The 22,908-nt window shown below is 35.5% G+C and overlaps 1 protein-coding gene across 2 annotated transcripts in view; it reads right to left on the bottom strand.

Moving 5' to 3' along the window:
* Positions 1-22,908, bottom strand: part of PDS5A (PDS5 cohesin associated factor A) — a 140,555-nt gene that overhangs the window by 37,108 nt on the left and 80,539 nt on the right. For both annotated transcript variants that reach the window (XM_047855751.1, XM_047855750.1), the window contains exons 18-25: positions 15,198-15,303; positions 13,338-13,498; positions 9,196-9,319; positions 8,191-8,349; positions 5,481-5,549; positions 4,243-4,379; positions 1,018-1,141; positions 498-702 (exon numbers count right to left, since the gene is read on the bottom strand). In XM_047855751.1, the coding sequence (XP_047711707.1) occupies positions 498-702; positions 1,018-1,141; positions 4,243-4,379; positions 5,481-5,549; positions 8,191-8,349; positions 9,196-9,319; positions 13,338-13,498; positions 15,198-15,303 (1,085 nt within the window). The remainder of the gene's footprint in view (positions 1-497; positions 703-1,017; positions 1,142-4,242; positions 4,380-5,480; positions 5,550-8,190; positions 8,350-9,195; positions 9,320-13,337; positions 13,499-15,197; positions 15,304-22,908) is intronic.

Below are 22,908 nucleotides of genomic sequence, written 5' to 3'. Positions count from 1 at the left end.
TATCAACAACAGTAATAAGAGCTTTTATAAAATCCCTCTCTAGTTTGCTTTCTATCCACTTCAGTTTCCATCTTTTTCCTGATTTATTTTAAAATTAGAGGCAACATGGTATCTAGAGGATACTGAAACACTTTTATTTCAATGTGGAAAGCTATTAAAGCCAAAAGGATAATTTGAGATTATATAGTGAGTCCTTGGTAAAGCTAGGAAAGTAATTCTTTACTCTCTGACATCTGAGCAATGTGTTTAAATCAAGCCACACTGCTGATCCCATAAGAAAAATGTAATTCCCCCAAACAGTTTCATACATTATAAACAGGACCTAGAAACCAGATTTAATATGTTAAATACATCACAACTATAGTGACAGCATCCTATAAAAATCCTAGCGTTACTATTAACTACAATAGAAATATAGGAAATAAACCCCCTGCACCCCCCAAGTTGGTACATTGACAAGATATGTTTGCACACTGAGAGCTTTCAAAATTACTTACCAGTAGCCATGGGATTCTGTTTAATGTACTCCCTGCGTATACTGATATTTTTTAGTAAACACTGTCGTGCATGTGCTCTTCTCTCCTTCACAGGATCTTTGGCACACAAGGCAAAGATCGCCATGTACTCCAATGGGAGTAGTAACTTCACAAGTGCCTTATGCAACTTCTGAGCAAATATCTGCCTTACTTGGTAGCACTCATCCTACAGCAGCAGAAAACCAAAAATACTTAAATAAAAATACTAGTACCTTTAAAACTATGACAAAATAACCTCATTTCATTAAGAAAAAAAATTGGCAAACATTTACCAAACAGCAGTTTATTCTGAATGCCTTCATTAAAAAAAGATCATAGTTATACTGGGGGAAATAAATAACAATATGTATAAGATATTTAGTTAGAATAGTTGTAATACAAATTCTGTTTGTACACACAGTAAATGGATCTGTATCCATAGAAGGTAAATGTACTTAACTTTGAAGGGAAAGTAACTGACAAAAATAAGATGATTACTTACATTAATAACAAGTGCACAGAGCTGAAACTGTTCGGGGGTTATAATTTCATGGTAACAAGGTTCCTGAGCAAGCTTCATTATGGCACTACCAGCAGCTAATCGCAAGCGAGACATATCAGATTTACTATAAACAAACAAAAAAGAAATAAACATTTCCTATAACCATTATCATTCATAACAATGCTTTGGTCCCTTTTTGAGTGTTAGCATAACTTATGCTTAAAATGACATAATGTATAAATATGGGAAAGCTACTTTTAGTTCTTGAACTCAACACGGGGAAAAAGGCTCAAATCATTGTGACTAATAAATTTATCTGCCTTCATTTTTAGTTATGTTCTAGCCTAGATCCTCTACCATACATAGACAAACAGCCCTGCTTATGATTCGCAACTACGCTAAGTGTAATGCTGGGAAGAACCATTTACATCAGGAACAGTATTCCTCATTTTAAGAGGAATACACATTCATTGTAGACAACTGATTAAACCACCTATCATATCAAATCTATTTCCCACAGTTTTTAAATGCATATATAGCCATTAGGAGGTGATTTATACCACGGAAAAGGAGGTAGCAAACAAGGGAAAAGATATGAACTGAGAGCCAGTGTCTATTTGGGGTACTAGTCTCTGGGGCAGACTTTGTTTTGTAGCAAAAAAACCCCAGGAGGTTGAGCACTACCATCCCGCCCAGTAGTTTTTTATTTCCTAAATGGTAAAATGTGACAATGGATGAGATGAAAGGACAGTCTTCTTTCAACTTCTATGTGAAACATAGCATGGTTATGATATTTAAAGACTTTAGGAAATGAGGAAAGCTGGCTGAGTCCATTATTATCGTACAAGAAAACATCGCACTCTTGGACAGGAGGATTGTCAAAGTGAACACTGGTATTATTATTATTATTATTATTATTATTATTTTATTTTTTTTTTTTTTAAAGAGAGAGAACATGAGCTGGGGAGAGGGGCAGAGGAAGGGAGAGCAAGAATCTTAAGCAGGATCCACACTCAGCACAGAGACTGATGTGGGGCTCGATTCCATGACCCTGGGATCATGACCTGAGCCAAAGCCAAGAGTTGGACACTCAACCGACTGAGCCACCCAGGTGTCCTGAACATAGGTATTTTTGAGAGAACTTCAAATGGCTTCTGACTCAAATGATTCAGGGATTAAAAAATAAACAACTACCATCTGGGTACTTAACTCTGTTAGGCAGTGAGTGAACACAGGCTTTATTTAATTTTCACTCTATGAGGAAACAGGTTTAGAAAAGTGATTTATACAAGTTCACACAGCTAGTATATGGAGTATAGAGTTGTTTAAGTTTCTGATTCTAGAGCCCAAGCTAAATTTACATAGCATGGTTACATTAGTGTACAATTAGCATAGGATATGTAACACCTAATTTAGATCTGCCTAATATTTCATGACATGTGTTCCATAGTTAACCATTCCCCTATTTTCTGTGATGATAAAAAAAATGCTGAAAATATGTTCATATACACATTTTTGTATGATTCTCTTATATTTCATGAGTATAAAAATAGTCAAAGGGTAACATTTATAGGGAACTATACCCAAAATGCCAAACTGTCCTGCCAAGACTGTGCTAATTTATATTCACAGAAGTAAGGAGGGAAGCCATTTCCCTGATCCTGTGAAGCAGTGATGGCTTTAAAAATTTTTTTGTTGATTGACAGGCAAGAGGTATCACCATGTTTAAACTGCATTTATTATATTTAGTGATGTTAAACATTTATTTTTATTTTTTAGAAAAGTTTTGCTCATGTTATTTGAATGTGGGTAAAAGGAAAGAGTGGGGAAATAGAAGAGAGAAGTGTCCTTTTCATAGTGAATATAAATGATTAAAAAAAAAAAATGTTTTATTTATTTTTGAGATAGGGGGAAGGGAGGGACCAGAATCCCAAGCAGGCTCCATACAATGTTAAACATTTTTAAAAAGGTAAACTGATAATTTGTAGTCTTCATCTCTAGTGGGTATCCTATTTATCACTAATTTATAAAGAGCTCATTATTAAGCCTTTGCCATACACTGTACAGTTTCCCCCAATTTAAAACTTCTCATTATTGCTAACTTAGCTCTAATCTTCTAATCTGTTCCTACAAAGCTACCCTTGGCTTATTCTATGAGAAAGATAATTTCTCTTGGTTTTCTTCAGTTTATCAAACCATTCAGCATCTCTACTGAAATTGCTCATTTCCTATCTCCTCCACTAGAATGCATATTCCTTAGAAGGAGAGATTTTATACCTTTAAAACAAGCATAGCAGTACCTAGGATGACAGTGCTCAATACTCAATGCATACATGAATACTTAAATCTGTCTTGTAATAAAACATTTTAAAGTAGGAAAACATCACAAGTAGAACTCTGTAGTTTTATCTGCTGGTACTCCTGGACTGTAGTAAATCAAGAATTGAAACAAACACAGATCATGAAAAATCTGGCTTTTATTTTCATCTTAAAAGGAATATGGGGCACACGAGTGGCTCAGTAGGCTCAGGTCATGATCTCATGATTGTGAGATGGAGCACTACAGCCGGCTCTGTGCTGGGCATGGAGCCTGCATGAGGTTCTCTCTCTTTCCTTCAGCCCCTCTTCCTCTCTGGTGCTTTCCCAAAACAAAACAAAACAACAAATAGAAGCAATAGTGATTTCACAAAGTGACAATGTGTAGAAATGGAAACAATGTGTATGTGGCTTTTGCTTTTTTTTTTTTTTTTTGCATTTGCAGAACCTTGTATAATCTTCTGCAAACCACCAGGAGGGCTGTGACTTTTCCTCCTTTGAACCTCCACTGAAACTTGCATTCATTTCACAGTACTGTCACTCCACTTGTTCCATCACTATAATACAGGGTGAAAGGTAGAAACTGAATCTTATGTTTTCTCTGCAATGCTTTTCATGTGTTTTGCAAAGAGCAGTATTTCAACAGGTATTTGCTTAAGTGAACCAAATGTTGAAGGCAACTGTAATACATAGTGATTATGGCTAAAAAAGTTTCCTGGAAAAAGTCTGGTCTTTAAAAGTGAAAAGAAACATTCCATTATGCTTGAGATGTAAACCTCGAGTACATCAGTTCTGATCCCAAAGCATATGGTACAATTACAACATTCAATATTAATTAGGCAAATAATTCCTATGTAAGTTCTACTAACATTTTGAGCTGTAAAAATTGGAAAGGAAAAAAAATCTCACCTGATTCTCTTTTGCTCTGTCAGGTCACCCTCACTAACCAACATCGCTGATAATAATCGAAGAGTTGAATTGGCAGATTTAGACTGGTTGTTTTTCATACCCAACAGCCACCTTACCAGAAGTTTAATTGCCTGTACCTATAAAATATTAACATGCTAAAAAAAGAATGGAACTTAAAATTTCAATTAAAGGGAAGATTAATTTATGTTAATTAGATTAATGAGGTTGCTTAATTGCTGGTAAATATGTTTTATGAAACAAGTCTATAGGATAATAACCATAGCAATAAGAATATTTATCTTGTTGAATCTATAATAGGCACTTTTCCCAGAGCTGTAAATGTTTTAACCTATTTGATGTCCCAAACAATTCTACAAGGGAGGTATTTTCATTTCCAACAGATAAGGCAACTAGGACACATTACTATAATAGATAACTTGCCCAAAGTCTGGCTCTTGATCTCAGGCTTTTCACATTGCCCCAAAACTTCAAATTATTTGAAAATACATTTTTTAAAAATAACTATTTAAACTATACCTGTTACAGTGATTAAAATGTGCCATTTAGATAGACTTTACTATTTTTTGTAGTACTGAAAAAACTATTTTGAAGAAATTATGAAGTGTGATGCTGTGTGACTATCCTGAAATATAAAATTAGGAGATTCCCTAATTATTTGTGGTCATAATTACCTGGAGGTTTACACTCAAAAGACTGCTACCAATACACATGGAAAAATTAGCTAAAGCATCTAGGTGTTATTTACAGTATTTATTGACAACCTGGAAAAAGGAACTGATGGAACATGACTATGAAGCCACAAAAGGTGAAACAGATTTTAAGATAATGAAGACTTGTTGTCAACCCAATACTACCACTTTAAAAGTTAGCTTTATTGAGGTACATTTTGCAACTATCAAAAGTTACCAATTTGATGACAGCTATCCACTTTTGCCAAGTTAATATTCATATTTTTGTAGAGAGTGGTAGTAAGGCTAGACCTGAGATGCTTCTGAGCATCAATACCCTACAATTTCTGTGTAAAACAGCCTCATTGAAATTATTTCACCAGGCAGGAAGTTCAATGGAAAATGCTGACATATATGTAAGTAACTCCATGAGGACTACAATTTCTTTGAGAAACACAACTTTTGATACTCATTTAATGTCAAGTTAAAGGGTATCTATGAATGTTCATTATTTCAACATAAAAGTTATCAAGGCCTACACAAATTTACCTTTGCTAGTACTTCAGGGGAAACCTCTTCATCTGGAGACCATAATTTTCCATTCTTCTCACCTGTTGACTATAGACAATTAAATATATTTAATTCTTAGAAAGAATTCTGAAGTTTCCTTCATTAAGTTTTTCATGCTGAATAATGCAGTGCTCTAGGAATCCTACAGGAAAGTCACCAGGGCTTGAAAAAGAACAAAGTTGGAGGACTTGAGCTTCCTGATTTCAAAACTTACTACAAATCATACACCAATGGAATGAAACAAAGAATGCAGAAAATCCTCAACTATATGGTTAACTGATTTTTAACAAGGGTGCTGAGACCAATTACTTCAACAAATGGTGCTAGAAAAATTAGACGTCCAAGAGCAAAAAATAAAGATGCATTGTTACCTTATATTCAAAATTAATTCAAAATAAATCAAAGATCTTAATTTAAGAGCTAAAACTATAAAACTCTTAGAAGATATAGGAGAAAATCTTCATGTTGTTTGATTTGGCAAATATCTGACAAGGGTTTAACAGGATATATAAAGAATTCTGAGAACTCAGAAACGATAAACAACCCAATTAAAAGTGTGCAAATGACTTTAAATATCCAAAGATACATAAATGGCCAAAAGCACATGAAAAGAAAAAAAAACCCTCTACATTGTTAGAAGGTCTTCACATTGGTTGCCAGCCATGTCTATCAAATCATTAGTGAAACACAAAGCAAAACGATGAGATACTACTTTATACCCACTAGAATGGCCATTATCAAAAACAAAGAAAAGAGTAAGCATGGGCAAAGCTGTGAAGAAACAACACAAAATGGTATAGACACTGTGGAAAACAGTTTGGCAGTCCCTCAAAAAGTACAACATAGAATGACCTTGGGAGCCAGCAATACCGTTCCTAGGCATATATCCAAAATGATTTGAAAACAGGGATGCAAATGTTCATTTCATCATTATTCACCAAAGTCAAAAGGTGGGAAAAAATCCAACTGTCCATCAACAAATGAATAAACAAAATGTAGGCTACACATACAATATTATTCTGGCATAAAATGAATGAACTTCTGATACATAACACAAATGAACCTTGAAATGATTATGCTAGTGAAATACACCAGGCACAAAAGGACAAATACTGTATGAATGAGAGGTATCCAGAACAGGCAAATTCAGAGTCAGAAGAAAGTACAACAGAGTTTACCAGAGGCTGTGGGGGTTACTGGTTAATGAATGCAGAGTTTTTGTCTGAGATTAAAAAGTTCTGGAAATAGTGATGACAGTTACACAACAATGTGGGTACATATTTTAGGTGGTGGCTTGGGTCATTCTGGAGAGTTATTTGGCTTTCCTGGGTGTTTCCCATGTATACAGGAGGCATACATGGTATTAAACTTTTTTTTTTTTTTTTTTTTAGTGTTTGTTTATTTATTTTGTGAGAGAGAGCACAAACGAGCAAGGGAGGGACAGAGAGAGAGGAAGAGAAAGACAGAATCCCAGGTAGGTTCTATATTATCAGTGTGGAGCCTGACGTGGGGCTTGAACTCATAAACCCCAAGATCATAACCTGAGCTGAAAGCAAGAGTTGGACGCTTAACCAACTGAGCCACCCAGGTGCCCCTCAACTTGTTTGTTTCTTAAAAAACAAAACAAAACAAAAATACCCACCCAACAACAAAAACAAGAATGCTGGTGTGTATGACGTAAGTGAATTGTACACTTAAAAATAGCAAAATTGCCAAAGTTTAAATCATGCATATTTTACCACATAAACAACAAAAAAGAGCCACCTTAAACTACAATCCATCAACAATCAAGTCATTTAAGAGGGGTCTTAAATTTCACACTGGTTACCAGCCACATCTATCAACAGTGCAAAACACAGCCTGAATGTGTTAAGTGGGAAATGACACCTTGGCTATGTTCTTCTATCCTTGTCTATTACATCTAAATGGGGGAAGGGAGAGGAAGGAATGCACTAAAATGTCTTTCTTTTTAAGTTTGGATATCGAAGGCTCCAAGACTACTGGATCACGTGGAAGGAATAGGTAAGCTGGATAAAATAGCACTCCCTTGAAAGTCATCAACAATGATCCAGCAGGTAAAACAGACTTGTCTTCATTCAACATTCATTTTTAATTTAATACTTGGTAAAGTGAATTCTTAATCAGGTATGTGTTTCAGGAATCTCTTGGGGAGCCTTTTCAAGCTATACATTCCTGGGTTCCAGCCCGGAGCTAATAAATTAGCATGTGCACACACACACTGTGAGCACCTACCCACCCACACACTTTAGCAACTAGAACAGAGTATGAGTCTAGTGCCAAAACTGCAATGTAATTATATTCCGAAATGCTAAATACAATTCAAAATGTTAAATACAATTCTACTTATATTTTTAACAACATTTGATAAAATTCTAGCACTCCAGTAAATTGTCCTTCAAATGTTAGGATAACAGCATTTGATTTATATTTTTTACTTAATGATTCATTCATCTCATGTTCTCATTTTTTCTTTCTTAAATGTTAAGTTCTGGTAATAGCTATACTGAAGTCAGGATGTCATTTGGAAATTTAAGTAAATAAATGAGGGAAAACACGCAATAATTTAAAAGGAAAAGAAAATTAAATAGAGAGGCAGAAATGTTTCTGTGATGAAGATATAAATAGTTTTAGTCTCATTATTCTAAATTTAATTAAATTAGAAACTTACCCTGTCATTCATTAGCAGATCTTTCACAATAAAATTTGCTACTACAGATTTCATTGGGGAAGCAAATTGATCTGGTGCTAACATAGAAATGTGGCCCAATGAAACTAATGGAGTTATAAGTTGTTCTGGTACATCAGCATTCAGACTCCTACTGAGTGGCTATAAAAATAAAACAGTCAAAATTACCAATTTTGTTTTATAAATATCTACATTCTATGGAAACAGTAAATGCTCCTGACCCTCCTGAATTTATTGTGCCCAAACAAATCTGTTCTAATGATATGATCAAAAGTAACTTCAGCCTTATCAGACACTTGATTCTTATTGTACTTACTGAAATTTAATATGATGAAAGAATGCAGAAAAAAGAAAAAGAAAACAAAAGCCCACGTAAAAGGCAGAAGTAAAAACAAGAACATTTCTGCATCATCAAATCAGCATTATTTTCAAGCCATGTACAACAACAGGCTTGTTATGTTGGTGGATTTCTTATCCTGTGGGGACATTTTAAATGCCCATGGACCATAAAAAATAAGGGTTCAAATGGTTTTGGTGATACTATATCCAATTTACAGAAACAAGAGTACTTTTCTAGTAGTGGAATCAGGCCAAGGATCATACATAAGAAAAGGCAAACAGGATTAATTTCAGGTAGGGTTGACAGGTACTTTAAACTGGGTGGTTCAAAGTTATCTACTAATACTTTCTGAGGATAAGTGGACCACCGAGCCAATAAAGTGAAAATTAAAATGTTCTAACACAAACACACAAAATATTCTTCTAAATGTAGTATTTGAACATATAATCTGATGTAAAGTTTGTGAATACAGTGCTGGAAAAAGAGTGTCCCTGCTCCCATGGAATATATATACTAGGGTGAATCTAAATAGCCAAAAAAAAATTTACCTTCCATCTTCAACAAACCACACAGCATAAGAATAAAAATCAACATAAACACATCCTATATACATACATACACATATATATATATATATATATATATACCTCAAAAATCTGTGCAAGCTGGACTTCTTTATTGGTGAATATGGCATGTATACAATGAACAGCCTGTTTTGCTTGGTGTGGAGTACCTCTCTTTGCTTTCTGATGTAAAATGGGAATTAAGGTCCTGCAAAAAAATAATACCATAATTTAAAAAAAGCCCATATACTACAAGTAGTTCTCCTGGTTGTCTCCTGCTTCCTCTCCCTTAACTGCTTGGATTTTTGCTGGTAGCGAAGCCTCTCTTAATTTTTAAGCTGTACGTATGTATGTATGTGCGTGTGTGTTATATATACATGTATATATGTGTATATATGTGTATATATACACGTATATATACACACACACGTATATAATCTCTACACCCAATGTGGGGCTCGAACTCATGACCTGAGATCAAGAATCCACCAACTGAGCCAGCCATAAACCCTGATAAGACTCTGTTAAAAATTACCTCATCTGCAGAAAGGTTTAAAGCTCCTTCTCTATCCCCAACTGTAATACAAGAAACGTCTCAAGAAAAAGGCTACTGCAGGAGATAATTTTTATTTTAAAGCCACCTCATGAATATGGAGCAATAAACCACCTTGAATTTATAATCTAAAACTTGCCCCATGTTATATTTTTATATTTACCTTCCAAGTACATATTCCTAATTTCCCACTTCCCTTTCACAATCCCTTCAGTTATTAAAAATATTTTTTTTCATGTTTATTCATTTTTTGAGAGAGAGAGAGAGAGAGAGAGAGAGAGAGACAGACAGACAGAGGACGAAGTGGGGGCAGAGAGAGAGGGAGACATGGAATCCGAAGCAGGCTCTAGGCTCTGAGCTGTCAGCACAGAGCCTGACACAGCATGAGAGATCATGACCTGAGCTGAAGTCGGATGCTTAACTGACTGAGCCACCCGGGCGCTCTCCCCTTCAGTTACTTTAAAGCAGCCATGGAAGGGCACATGGGTGGCTCAGTCAGTTAAATGTCTGACTCTTGATTTTGGCTCAGGTCATGGGTTCACAGTTGTGAGATCAATCCCTCTGTCGGGCTCAGTGCAGAGCACGGAGCCTGCTTGGGATTCTCTCCCTCTCTCTCTGCCCCTCCCCTGCTCAGGCTCTTTTTCTCTATCTCTCAAAATAAATAAATAAACTTTAAAGTAGCCATAGACAAAAAGTAGCAAAAGGTCAAGTTTTATTAAAGGGCTGAAATGAAAGCAGTAAAACAAAGTATGCAAGGATAACGACACATATATATTGGTAGAAGAGTAATAAAAACATCTAACGATTATTGAGTACTTGTACCAAGCACCATTCTAAGTGTTTTTATGTGGATTAATTCAATTAATCCTCATAGTCACCCAAAGAGGACTATTACATTTATTAAACAGATGAGGAAACTAAAGCACAAAAATATTATTTTATTTAAGCTTCTTTTTTTTTTTTTAACGTTTATTTATTTTTGAGACAGAGAGAGACAGAGTGTGAATAGGGGAGGGGCAGAGAGAGAGGGAGACCCAGAATCCGAAACAGACTCCAGGCTCTGAGCTGTCAGCACAGAGCCCGACGCGGGGCTCGAACTCACGGACCGTGAGATCATGACCTGAGCTGAAGTCGGACGCTTAACCAACTGAGCCACCCAGGCACCCCTATTTAAGCTTCTTAAGGTGATGGAGCTAGGAAATGGTGGAGTTGGGATGTGAAAATGTGTACTTCTTCTCCAAAATCCATGCACTTAACCTCCATACTGACATTGAAGGTCAAAGTAAAATAATAGGACAATATGGAAATAACACATTACAGTCTTAAAGCATTAAATGTTGATGATATAAGAAAACATTATATGAAGATGTAAGTACCAACCTATAAAAGAACAGGTATACACAGCAAGTAGATAGACAAAATACTCATAAAGAAATATCAAAGTGTGGATAATGACTCTTTCTCTCCCTTATATTTCCTAAAGTTTCAGCTTGCTTTTTTTTTTTTTTTTTAAAGAAAGAGAGAGAGAGAAAATGACAGGGTAGGGCAGAGAGAGAGGGAGAGAGAATCTTAAGCAGGCTCCACGCTCAGCACAGAGACCAATGGGAGGCTCCGTCTCATGACCCTGAGATCATGACCTGAGCCAAAATCATGAGTTGGATGCTTAAGCAACTGACCACCCAGGTACCCCAAGTTTTAGCTTTTTACAATGAACATTTAAGTATTCTTTTAATCAGAAGAAAAGCTATTTAAGGCAAAAAAAAAAAATTTAAGAAAGATACTTGTCATACATTTAATGCAGTGGTTCTATTTTATAGATTATAAGGTCAGTGGTATCAAATACAATGATGACAAAAGGTCCTCTCGTGAAAATGGGAGGCTAGACATTAAAAGCAATACCCCAGATCCCAGGTCATGAACCTCAACCAAAAAACTGCAATGAATATATGCTAGTCAGTATAAATCTGATTTGACACTTACGAATATGACACATTTCTCTGTGTGCAGATTTAGAATTGTTAAGAGACAGATTTCCATGGCCCAGTAGCCTCCTTAACTGAACACTGTTAAAGTCTTTCTCACAAACTCATTTACCAGAGTAGCAGTTCTTGTAAATAACACAAGTAACAAAGACATAGTGTTGATCAAACTGTTGTTAAATGTATTACTAATTCTTCTTAGCCTAATGAAATGATTACACAAAAATCAACTTTAACCTTTTCCCTTGCTTTTCTAGTGTGCTATATAATCTGATGATGTCATCAGGGTTGTTTCTGAGGCCTGCATTGTTTTTGCTCCTCTGCTTTTCAATGATTCTCTCCCTCCTTCCTCATTAGTCTTAAGAACAATACGTTTTATTCCTTGTGTCCAAAGTTAACTATTTCACCTAACCCCATTTTCCACTGCTTCTGCTGGGATAGAATTCCTTTAAGAAGAAATCCTTTACCTTAAAATAGGTTTTCCTACCTTGAAAAACTCACCAGAAACTTTATCCTAGTGTGTCAATGATTTTTTTCCCCAATGTACAAGTACAAAGATTATGATTTCTAGGCTATAAACACCTTGAGACCAGGGACTAAGTGTGGTAATTCTTTTATATTAGTCAGTACAGTTCTGAGAATGAAGAGAATGTACAATAAATATTGACTTATTTCTCAAATTAAACTATCAGCTTACAAATTTAATAAAAACTTTAGGAATCAGGGGACGCCTGGGTGGCTCAGTTGGTTAAGCGTCCGACTTTGGCGCAGGACATGATCTCACGGTTCGTGGGTTCGATCCTAGTGTTGGGCTCTGTGCTGACAGCTCAGAGCCTGGAGACTGCTTTGGATTCTGTGTCTCCCTCTCTCTCTGCCCCTCCCCTGCTCATGCTGTCTTTGTCTCAAAAATAAATAAAACATTAAAAAAACAAAAAACAAAAAACCAAAACTTTAGGAGCCAGTAGTCCTCTTGTCCTATTATTACCCTGTAAGGAAAAACGGTTTGATTTGGATATATCCAGAACTATTTGCATATACCCTGAACATCTGACTCAACAGCTATCAACAATGTGTTTTTCCTTCAAAAGACATCTCCCACATTTTTTGTCTAAATATAAACTCTCAGCACAAGTTTGATCCTAAGGCAACCTCTTTATGATGTCGAAGTAAAAATATCAAAATGTATTTCATTCTTATGATGAAAGAGAAAAGGTAATCTTGAGGGAGAGATCAAAAATTATAAAACCACCACTGCCAATAACCAGGCAACTAATAAGATATAATGTTAAACAAACTAGTTGATTATCCCATTCTTTGGTGAGACAGGTTAGTAGCAGCTACTGAATTTACACCAGTTGGAGGGAAGAAAATGTACGTAGATAAGGAAGAAACGCTAACCACAAATTCTAAATTCTGTGATAACTTTTGATTATTAATATTAACATTCAAAAATAATCTTGTTATAAACAAAGTTTCAGTTTGTTCCTCTAATTTCTTTTTCAGTTTGTTCTTCTAATAGTAGGGGAGGAGTATAAGGCAGAGAAAGGATAATACAAAGGATACAGAAAAGCTGCTTGTAAGAAAAAGTTGTCTTTCCTCTCCCCTCTCTCCTATCTTCCTACATGAAAAAGAAAAATGACTGGCTCCTACACTTAAAACACTTTTGTGTTTACCATGAGAAAAAATATACTCACGATCGTATCTGGGGTAGGTCTGTTTCTATTTTGTGGCCTGTATTTCTAAAAATTTGTATAGCAGCTTCTGCTACCTTGTCATCTTCCATTCTGAGGCACTGTAACAGGGACTCATATGTCTCTGCAGAGTGGAACGAGGTAGGATGTGTGAAAGACAGAACCTGGAGGAATAGATATAGCTTTAGAAGTACAGACAATGGTTTTCATTCAAAGAAGAAAATTATTTTCTACTATAAATACAATTCAAAATTATGGGCTGCATATGCTAGCTATACAGAATAAAGATTTTATTTCATAGTCTCCTTTGTAATTTGTTGTGTTTAATGACATGTGAAAAGAAATACTGTGCAGTAGCTCCTTATGAGAGTTGATATATAGCCTTTGCCCTATTTTCTTCTTTACCTCTTAGTCTGTTCTGAAACTGGGAATGCAGAAAAATGTGGCTCTTTTTTTATGGACTGTGATACTGTGATGTAAACAAAATGTTAACACAGAGCTTTATTTCACTGGCAAAACGATAGTCTAAAAGGAATATTTTAAGTGAAATCCATCACAAAATTTCACTAGTCATAACTATAAACAAAGAAGCCATAACTGTGAACTTTTAATCACGATTAAAAACATGTACATTATTACTCCTTTATTTATTACTCTAGAAGTCCCAGTCTATCCCTAAGGAATTTATAGCAAGTTGGACATGTCTACAAAATTTACTTTCCATGAAGTGGAAACAACTTAGTTAGCATAATATCAGAGATAAAGGCTACAAGTGGAGAGGTGTGGGTAGGGGATGGAGTATGTAATCTTCATTAACTTACTTAATAAGCATTTATTTAATGGGTTATAAAGTAAAGAGATGGTCTCATTCGGTGAGATTCTTGCTGATAATATTTAGATAGTATGTTGACATGTTAGTAATAGGGTTGATAATATAAAACCTAGTAAATTTTACTTACAGAAAAATGGAGAATCAAATTTGAAAAAATGAATCAAAACTATGAAAAATGCTTATCTTCAAGATTTCACTCTTAAAACTATTTAAAAATATCTCATCATTAAAAATACAAAACCTTTCCATGAAATTAAAGACCATTCCAATACAATCCCATCACTCTCTTTTCTATCTAATGTCCATTGCACTGGTTTGTCTCTTCTCCCTCAGTTCATACATTATAGTTATCTAAATATCTCTTTCCTTCAATTTCCTCTTTACTCCATCTGATGAAAGCTCTGTTTAGTGCCGTGCCATAATGAAAGCCAGAAGGAAAGACCCTGATAATACCTTTCTGCTCAAAGAGCATTACCAATCTAAAACCAACCCTGTATCCCATTATTCCCCAAAGCAATCCTTTTTTTTTAGTTAGGCTAGACTCCCAACAATCCCTAAAATATGCCAAGAATTATTCTCTTTCACGATGCTGTGTTACCCTTAGATTAAGCCACATCTTGTCCACAAAGTCTTGCCTGATCTGCCTCTTACTAATTGCTCTATTCTCTGAATTCTTTGGCTAATATGAGTAACTATTGTTTAAAAATTTCCTGACAAGACACTGTTATGTAATTCCTTCAGCAGATGAAAGTTAAGACTAGATCATTTAGAAAATACTGTTACAAGCACATGTTGTTAAATACAGGTATGCAAATGAGGAATGAAATAGCAAATCATCAAAACATGATTTTATAATGTAAAACAATTACATTATTATAATGTGAAAGACATACATTTTTATAAAATATGATTTCTACTACAAATGTTTAATTTTTCAGTTTCCAATGAAATAAAGCCCAACTCTTGCATATCCTTAAGGGAATTGGAATTAAGACTGGAAATTCATGGAGACAGAATTATTTTAAAAGTACCTTAAGAAGTTCAAGTCCTGAACGAATAGCTGTATCTGGACTTACACCCTCCTCTTCATCATCTGCTGTTCCCTCTATTGATTTATTCATCAGTTTTACCAGTGCACTATTAAAATAAGAAAATCTAAATTAGCCACCTTAGTAGATCAGTAATTCCTAACTACATTGTGGTAGAACACATACAGAACCTAAACATTAGCTACAAGTATGTTCCTGGAGGAAAAAATTATTTTGTGACTTAAAAAAAAATGTTTGTTTATTTTGAAAAAGAGACCTTGTGCGTGAGTGGGGGAGGGGCAGAGAGAGTGGAAGAGAGAGAATCCAATGGCTCCATCCCACGAACTGCTGAGAGCATTACCCAAGCCGAAATCAAGAGGAGAATGCTTAATGGACTGAGCCACCAGGCAACCCTATTTTGTGACTTTTTAAACTTTGCTCCCAACTTGACAGCTGAGATTTTTACTTTATCTACCCACAACCTTGCCCAAACTCCATGTACAACTCTACTGAAAAACAACAAGATTAAAATTAAATGATATGTACTGGAAATATAATTTAACATTGATTTCTATATATAAAGAGATTGTTTACAACAATAGAAAAACAATAGATGGCAGTTGCTAAATGAAGAAATGACAATTCACTCAAAGTAAAAAACAAATACATGGACAAAGGAGTTTAAATTAATCCTTGGTGATTAATTTACTGAATCAGTAATTCTATTCCTAAAGATTTAGAGAAAAGAAGTTCATTAGAAGCATCATGTTATATTCATAAACAGATTCATCAATAAAAAAACATTTAATTGTCCAACATTATGGAATTAGTTTTTCAAACATACCTAACCACCACAAAACAGAACATTACCTGTGAATAAAAATCAGACTATGTAGCAACATGGTACTTTCAATTAATTAAATTAATTAATTAATAAGCAAGGTGAACGCCTTTTAAAAATGTTTCTTTATTCTTGAGAGACAGAGATGGAGTGCAAGTGGGGAAAGGGCACAGAGAGAGGGAGATACAGAGTCTGAAGCAGGCTCCACGCTTTGAGCTAGCAGCACAGAGCTGGGCATGGGGTTAGAACTCATGAACTGTGAGATCATGACCTGAGCTGAAGTCGGACACGTGCCCGATGGAGCCATCCAGGCACCCCTGATGTTATTTTTTTAAAATGTTTATTTATTTATTTTCAGAGAGAGAGAGAGAGAGAGAGAGAGAGAGAGAGCGAGCGCATGCAGGTGAGCGCGTGCACACACAGGAAGGGGCAGAAAGAGAGGGAGACAAAGAATCCCAAGCAGGCTCCATGCTCAGCATGGAGACTGACGCGGGGCTCGAACTCACAAACTGTGAGATCATGACCTGAGCTGAAATCTAAAGTCGGAGGCTTAACTAACTGAGCCACCCAGGCGCCCCAACGTGGTACTATTTTAAGTAAAAACAAATATGATTTTTTTAAATCCTTAATTTAAATTTATTTTAAAGTTTTAATTAGTTAATATACAGTGTAATATTGGTTTTGGAAGCAGAATTCAGTGATTAATTACTTACGGACAACACTCGGTGCTCATTACAACAAATGCCCCCCTTTTTTTTAATTTTTGTTTCCCTTCCCTTATGTTTATCTGTTTTTTAATTTTTTTTTTAATTTTTAAATGTTTATTTAGTTTTTAGAGAAAGACAGAGTGTAAGCAGGAGAGGGACACAGAGAGAGGGAAACACAATCTGCAGCAAGCCTCGGGCTCTGAGCTGTCAGCATAGAGCTGGACATGGGGCTTGAACTCACGAACTGTGAGATCATGACCTCAGCTGAAGTCGGGACGCTTAACTGACTGAGCCACCCAGGTGCCCCACAACAAATGCCCTTCTTAATACCCATCACTTACCTAGCCCATCCCCCCCCCCCCAACCTACTTCCCTCCATCAACCCTCAGTTTGCTCTCTATCGTTAGGGGTCTCTTCTATCGTTAGGGGTCTCTTGTGGTTTGTTTCCCTTTCTTCTTCTTTTTCTCCCCTTTCCCTATTTTCATTTGTTTTGTTTTTTAAATTCCACATATGAGTGAAATCATATGATATTTGTCTTTTTCTGACTGACTTATTTCACTTAGTATAATATATTCTAGCTCCACCCATGTTGTTGCAATAGATGTGATTTTTGGTTTTGAGGCTGTTTCCTCATCAGTAAACTGAAAAAAAAACCAACAACCCTTATTTTGGGGGCATTAAATTATTACAGCAAATGACTTAGTACATAGCAAATATTTAACAAATGGAAGTTAATCGTAACTGTTTCAGGTTAAAATTTTTCCCTTGGAAAAATACACATATTTTAGTCAAACTATTAAAAAATTTTAAGTATAAAATACATAAGGTCACAGATACATCTTCTATATAATTTAAACCACTTTTAGTACTTTTATTTCCCTTTTAATATCACAAGAATAATTTAAAAACTTCCTCAGTATCTTCAATTGATAAAAAACATTTTTTTAAAAAACAAATTAGGAGTGTATTAAACACTAGCTGGAAATATAATTTATGTATCATATAACTCACCTATTTAACATGTATAATTCGGTGGTTTTTAGTTTATAGTCACAGGGTTGTATAACCATTACCACAATCTAATTTTAGATTTCACCCCATTCCCCAAAAAATCCCTTTTCCAATAGGAGTCACTGCTGTTCACTTGTATCTCCTCTATTCCTAGTCATTTACTAATTTGCCTTCTGCTGCTATACATTTGCCTATTCTGAATATTTCATATAAATAGACTCATACGATATATACGTAGTCTTTTATGAGTGACTCCTTTCACCTAGCAAACTGTTCTTGAGGTTCATCCATGTTGTACTATGTATTAGTATTTCATTTACTTTAATCCTGAATAACCTTCTAGTATATGCATGTAAGACAGTTTATCAGCTGATGGACATTTGAGTTTCTTTCTATTTTTTTTCAGCTATTATGAATAATGTTTCTGTAAATATTCATATCCAGGTATGGACATATATTTTCACTTCTCTTGGGCATATATTTGTGAGTGGAGTTGCTGGGTCATATAGTAACTCTGTTTTAACTTTTTTTTATATTTAAAGTTTATTTATTTTGAGAGAGACAGAGAGAGTAAGCAGGGGAGGGGGCAGAGAGAGTGAGAGACAGAATCCCAAGCAGCCTCCATGTTGTCAGCACAAAGCACAATGTGGGGCTTGAACTCACAAACTGAGATCATGACCTGAGCTGAGATCATGAGTTGGACACTTCACCGACTGAGTCACCCAGGCACCACAAATGTTTATTTTTGAGAGAGAAAGAGCACAAGTGTGCATGAGTGGGGGCAATGTGCACGAGGTGGGCAAGGGCAGACAGAGAGGGGGACAGAAGATCTGAAGTGGGCTCAGCACTGACAGCAGAGAGCCTGATGCGGGGTTCAAACTCACAAACTGAGAGATCACAACCTGAGCCAAAGTCACACGCTTAACTGACTAAACCACCTAGGCACCCCTCTATGTTTGAACTTACTGAGCAGCTGCCAAACTGTTTTCCAAAGCAGCTTCATCATTTTATATTCCCACCAGCAATATATGAGGGTAACAATTTTTTGACGTCTTCTCCCACTCATCTTTTTTATTATAGCCATACCAGTGGGTATAAAGTGGTGTTTCATTGTGAATATATATATAAATATTCCCATCTCCACAAAAAATTGCCTTATGCCCCATGTGGTCAATCTCCTTTTTCCACACTGGCAATTACTGATCTGGTTTCTGTCACTTTAATCTTACCTTTTCTAGAATTTCACGTATTTTGTGTCTGACATCTTTTATGTGACATAATTCTCTTGAGATTCCTCCACATTGTTGCATAGAATCAATAGTTTGTTCCTTTCTATTGCTGAGAAGTATTACATTGTATGGATTTATCACAGTATGTTTATCTAATTACCAACAGATGAACTTTAGAGTATTTCTAGTTTAAAGATATAAATAAAGCTGCTACAAGCAATTAACTTGAAGTCTTTATGGGAATTTAGGTTTTCTTTTTTTGTAGGCAAATATCTAGTACTGGGATTCCTGAGTTGTAAGGTAATATTATATGTATACTTAATGTTACAGCAAACTATCTCCTGTATCACCAACACTTGGTTCACTCAGTCTGAAATATCATCAATACTTGGTATGGACAGTATCTTTGATTTCAGCCATTCAAATGGGTATGTAGTGGTTTCTCACTGAAATTTGAATTTATATTTCCCTAATGAGTAATAATGTTGGTTGTCTTTTCCTGTGCTTATTTCCTATTTGTATATCTTATTTGGTGAAGTCTGTTCAAATCTGTCCCCTTTTTTTAAATTGGATCATTTATTGAGTAGTATGCTTAACTTAATGAGTTACCCAGGTGCTCCATCATTGTTTATGCTTTTTATGTCCTATTTAAGATATCTTGCTTACCCAGTATTTTGCTCAACAAGTTTTAGCTCTGACATATATTAAAAACAAAAGTTATGGGGCGCCTGGGTGGCGCAGTCGGTTAGGCGTCCGACTTCAGCCAGGTCACGATCTCGCGGTCTGGGAGTTCGAGCCCCGCGTTGGGCTCTGGGCTGATGGCTCAGAGCCTGGAGCCTGTTTCCGATTCTGTGTCTCCCTCTCTCTCTGCCCCTCGCCCGTTCATGCTCTGTCTCTCTCTGTCCCAAAAATAAATAAACGTTGAAAAAAAAAATTAAAAAAAAAAAAGTTATTTCCAATTTGAGAAGAATATCTGAAGTATGCTTTCTATTTGAAGGAAATCCCGTAAAATGATACATGAATTTAACAAGATTACAAATGTGTTTGAAAAAATTTATGAGTGTATCTAATTATTTTTAAGAGGTTGTGCATGCATTTATTTAATAAGTATTTACTGACCACCTATTATGTGCCAAGTCTTAGGGTCTATCCTGGAAATACAGTGCAAAACAATACAGTGCATCATCTCTGCCTTCATTATAATGTGGGTGGATCATCATTATGAGTCAATAAGCTGTAAGAGACCCAAGTCTTAAAACCAGGACCGCAGTCCTTTCTCTTATAAAAGGATTTTCGTTTCTAAATTAGAGAAATAATACCTACTCCATATGCTTCATAGGGGTATCATGAAGCAAAAGATTATCACCAATTCAAGTGTCTGTTCAAAATTGCTTGGTAAGTCTTCTATGTGTCTCTTTCTCTTTTAATTTGTATAACAACTGTTATAAATCTTCACCATTCTAACTCAGGTCTAAATTCTTCCACTGAGCAGACTACTTATATTACTTTTAACCTGACAGAGAATAAAGGAGGCCATGAGTGAAAACTAATTTTCTATACCCTATCTTCTAAATTCCTCTAATTTGTATCTATCATTTTTTCATATCATGGAGAAGATTTTCTTCTTTCTGCTCCTCCTCTTTAGGGATGTTGCATTATCATAATTCTACCCCCCTTCCCCCATCTTCAGCCTCTCTTCTTTTCTATTAGCACCTCTCAAAGGTATTTAAATATTCAAAATTTCTTCATTAAAAACAACAAAAGACCCTTCCTCAGGCTTACTCTCTTTCCATTATCTAATTTTTCTCTTTAACATTTTATAGCTAAACTGTCCACAGTGGCTGTCCTACATCCCAATTTACCTCCTAAAGCAGAGTTTGGAAGTGTAACAAGTTATTTATCCCTTGGATTTTCTCCTATCTCAAGGCTGCAGAGTGGACCCTATTAGGATCCTGTTGAGCTAAGTCCATCACCTCTGGGTTTGAGCAGTCTTCTCTGCTCAATTTTTATCATTTTCTCTGTGTACCATGATGTGGATGTTGGGAAGGGTTAGCTTATGCTCTTCTCAATCCTTGGTAAACTGGGCTTGCCCCTGATACTCCAAAGAAACTATCCTAGCCATAGTGATGTTTTTTCTTTTTCTAAATCCAATGGATGATTTTTAGTATCTATTTTACTTCTGGATAGCATCTGACCTCTCCAACTTTTAGTCCCTCTTTAGCTTCTGTGTTACCACTCTTTCCTGATTTTCCATTTAAAAATTTTTAAAAAAATGTTTATTCTTGAGAGAGACAGAGACAGAGTGGGAGTTGGGGAGGGTCAGAGAGAGAGGGAGGCACAGAATCTGAAGCAGGCTCAGGGTTCTGAGCTGTCAGCACAGAGCCTGATGCGGGGCTCGAACTTACAAACTGTGAGATCATGACCCGAGTTGAAGTCGGACACTTAACCAACTGAGCCACCCAGGTGCCCCCCGATTTTCCACTTTTGACCATGCCTCCTTAAAAACAATTTTTTTTTAAATTGAAGAATTGACATACAATCTTATATTAGTTTCAGGGGTAGAGGAGGGTGACTTGATATTTATAAACATGAAATGGTCACAATAAGTCTAGTTACCATCTGTCACCATACTATATTGTCAAATTTTTAAAAAATTTAATGAATTCCTGATCTTGTAGCCAACCTCTTAATTAATTTTCCTTAGGATTCAGTCTTCAACCTTTCTCTTTTAAAATTTAACCCTCTCCCTGCAGGTAAAATTTTACTACTCTCTCCCACTATTACAATCACTACTTCACTTTCAACCACTATCTATGGATAAATAACTAAATGGAGCACACATATGTGTATTTGTATAAACACAAGTCTGGGGAAAATATACTAAAGAAAAATTGGTTATATTTAGGATGATTTTCTACTATCCTCATTCTTTTCTTCCAAAATCCTTCATTATGGTTAAAGCACATACTACTTTCTAACTACTTCTTAATTGCCTTTGTTTTTGTCTATTTATTCTTCCTAGAATAGCTACTAAAGTTCATTTGGTAATTACTATGTGCGAGGCACTGTGCTAAGTGTTTTATATATCCATGTTATTTAAGCCTCTCAACAATTCCAGTTGTTATTTTATTGCTGTGTATTGTTATTGTATTGTAAATGTATTATTATCCTTATTTTAAAGGTGAGGAAATTAAAGCTCAGAGTAGCTTAAATAATCTACCCAAGGACACAGGGCTAGTGGCCTTTTCTTCTGCAATCTCCACCTGACTACTCTCCATAATTCCTACTGATCTTTCACTACCCATTTTATGTGTGATCTATTTCAGAACCTGCTCTAATAACAAATTCATCCCACACAATTTGGGTTAAATAACTATCCTTCCCTAGTTACCCACTGTATTTTACAAATTGCTCCATTAAATGTGTGTTAAATGAAGAAACAAACCCTTTATTCACAATAGTCCATAAAGATTTGGTTACACAGAAAGAATATTATATGACATATTTCTCATTAAAATAAACTAGAATTTTGCATGAAAGTAGTCTCTCAGAAACCCTAACCATAAGTTGATTTCTCTGAGCCCAAACATGATGCTACTGAAAAAGCAGTGTTTGGTCTGTTAAGACTGGAGACCAACCACTAGCTTTACTATAATTTACTAAAGTAATGAAACCCTGTGAAGCCTCATGGAGACAAAGAGCAAATGCCATTATATGTATCTTTCAAAGTCAATATGCAAAGGCAAGAGTACTATCTACATGTACTATATACTGATTTACCCCATTAAAATCAAATGGCATAGAGCAAAGGACACTGACATCAAAAATAATAAATGTGTTGGTGGGAATATAAATATATGGTATAGCCACTGTGGAAAATAGTAGGGAGGTTCCTCAAAAAATTAAAAACAGAAATATATGGTCCA

The sequence above is a fragment of the Prionailurus viverrinus genome, chromosome B1, assembly GCF_022837055.1.
Source record: "Prionailurus viverrinus isolate Anna chromosome B1, UM_Priviv_1.0, whole genome shotgun sequence".
In the NCBI taxonomy this organism is placed as follows: domain Eukaryota; kingdom Metazoa; phylum Chordata; class Mammalia; order Carnivora; family Felidae; genus Prionailurus; species Prionailurus viverrinus.
The sequence above is the reverse complement of the archived record's forward strand: the minus strand, read 5'-3'. Positions and strand labels throughout refer to the sequence as shown.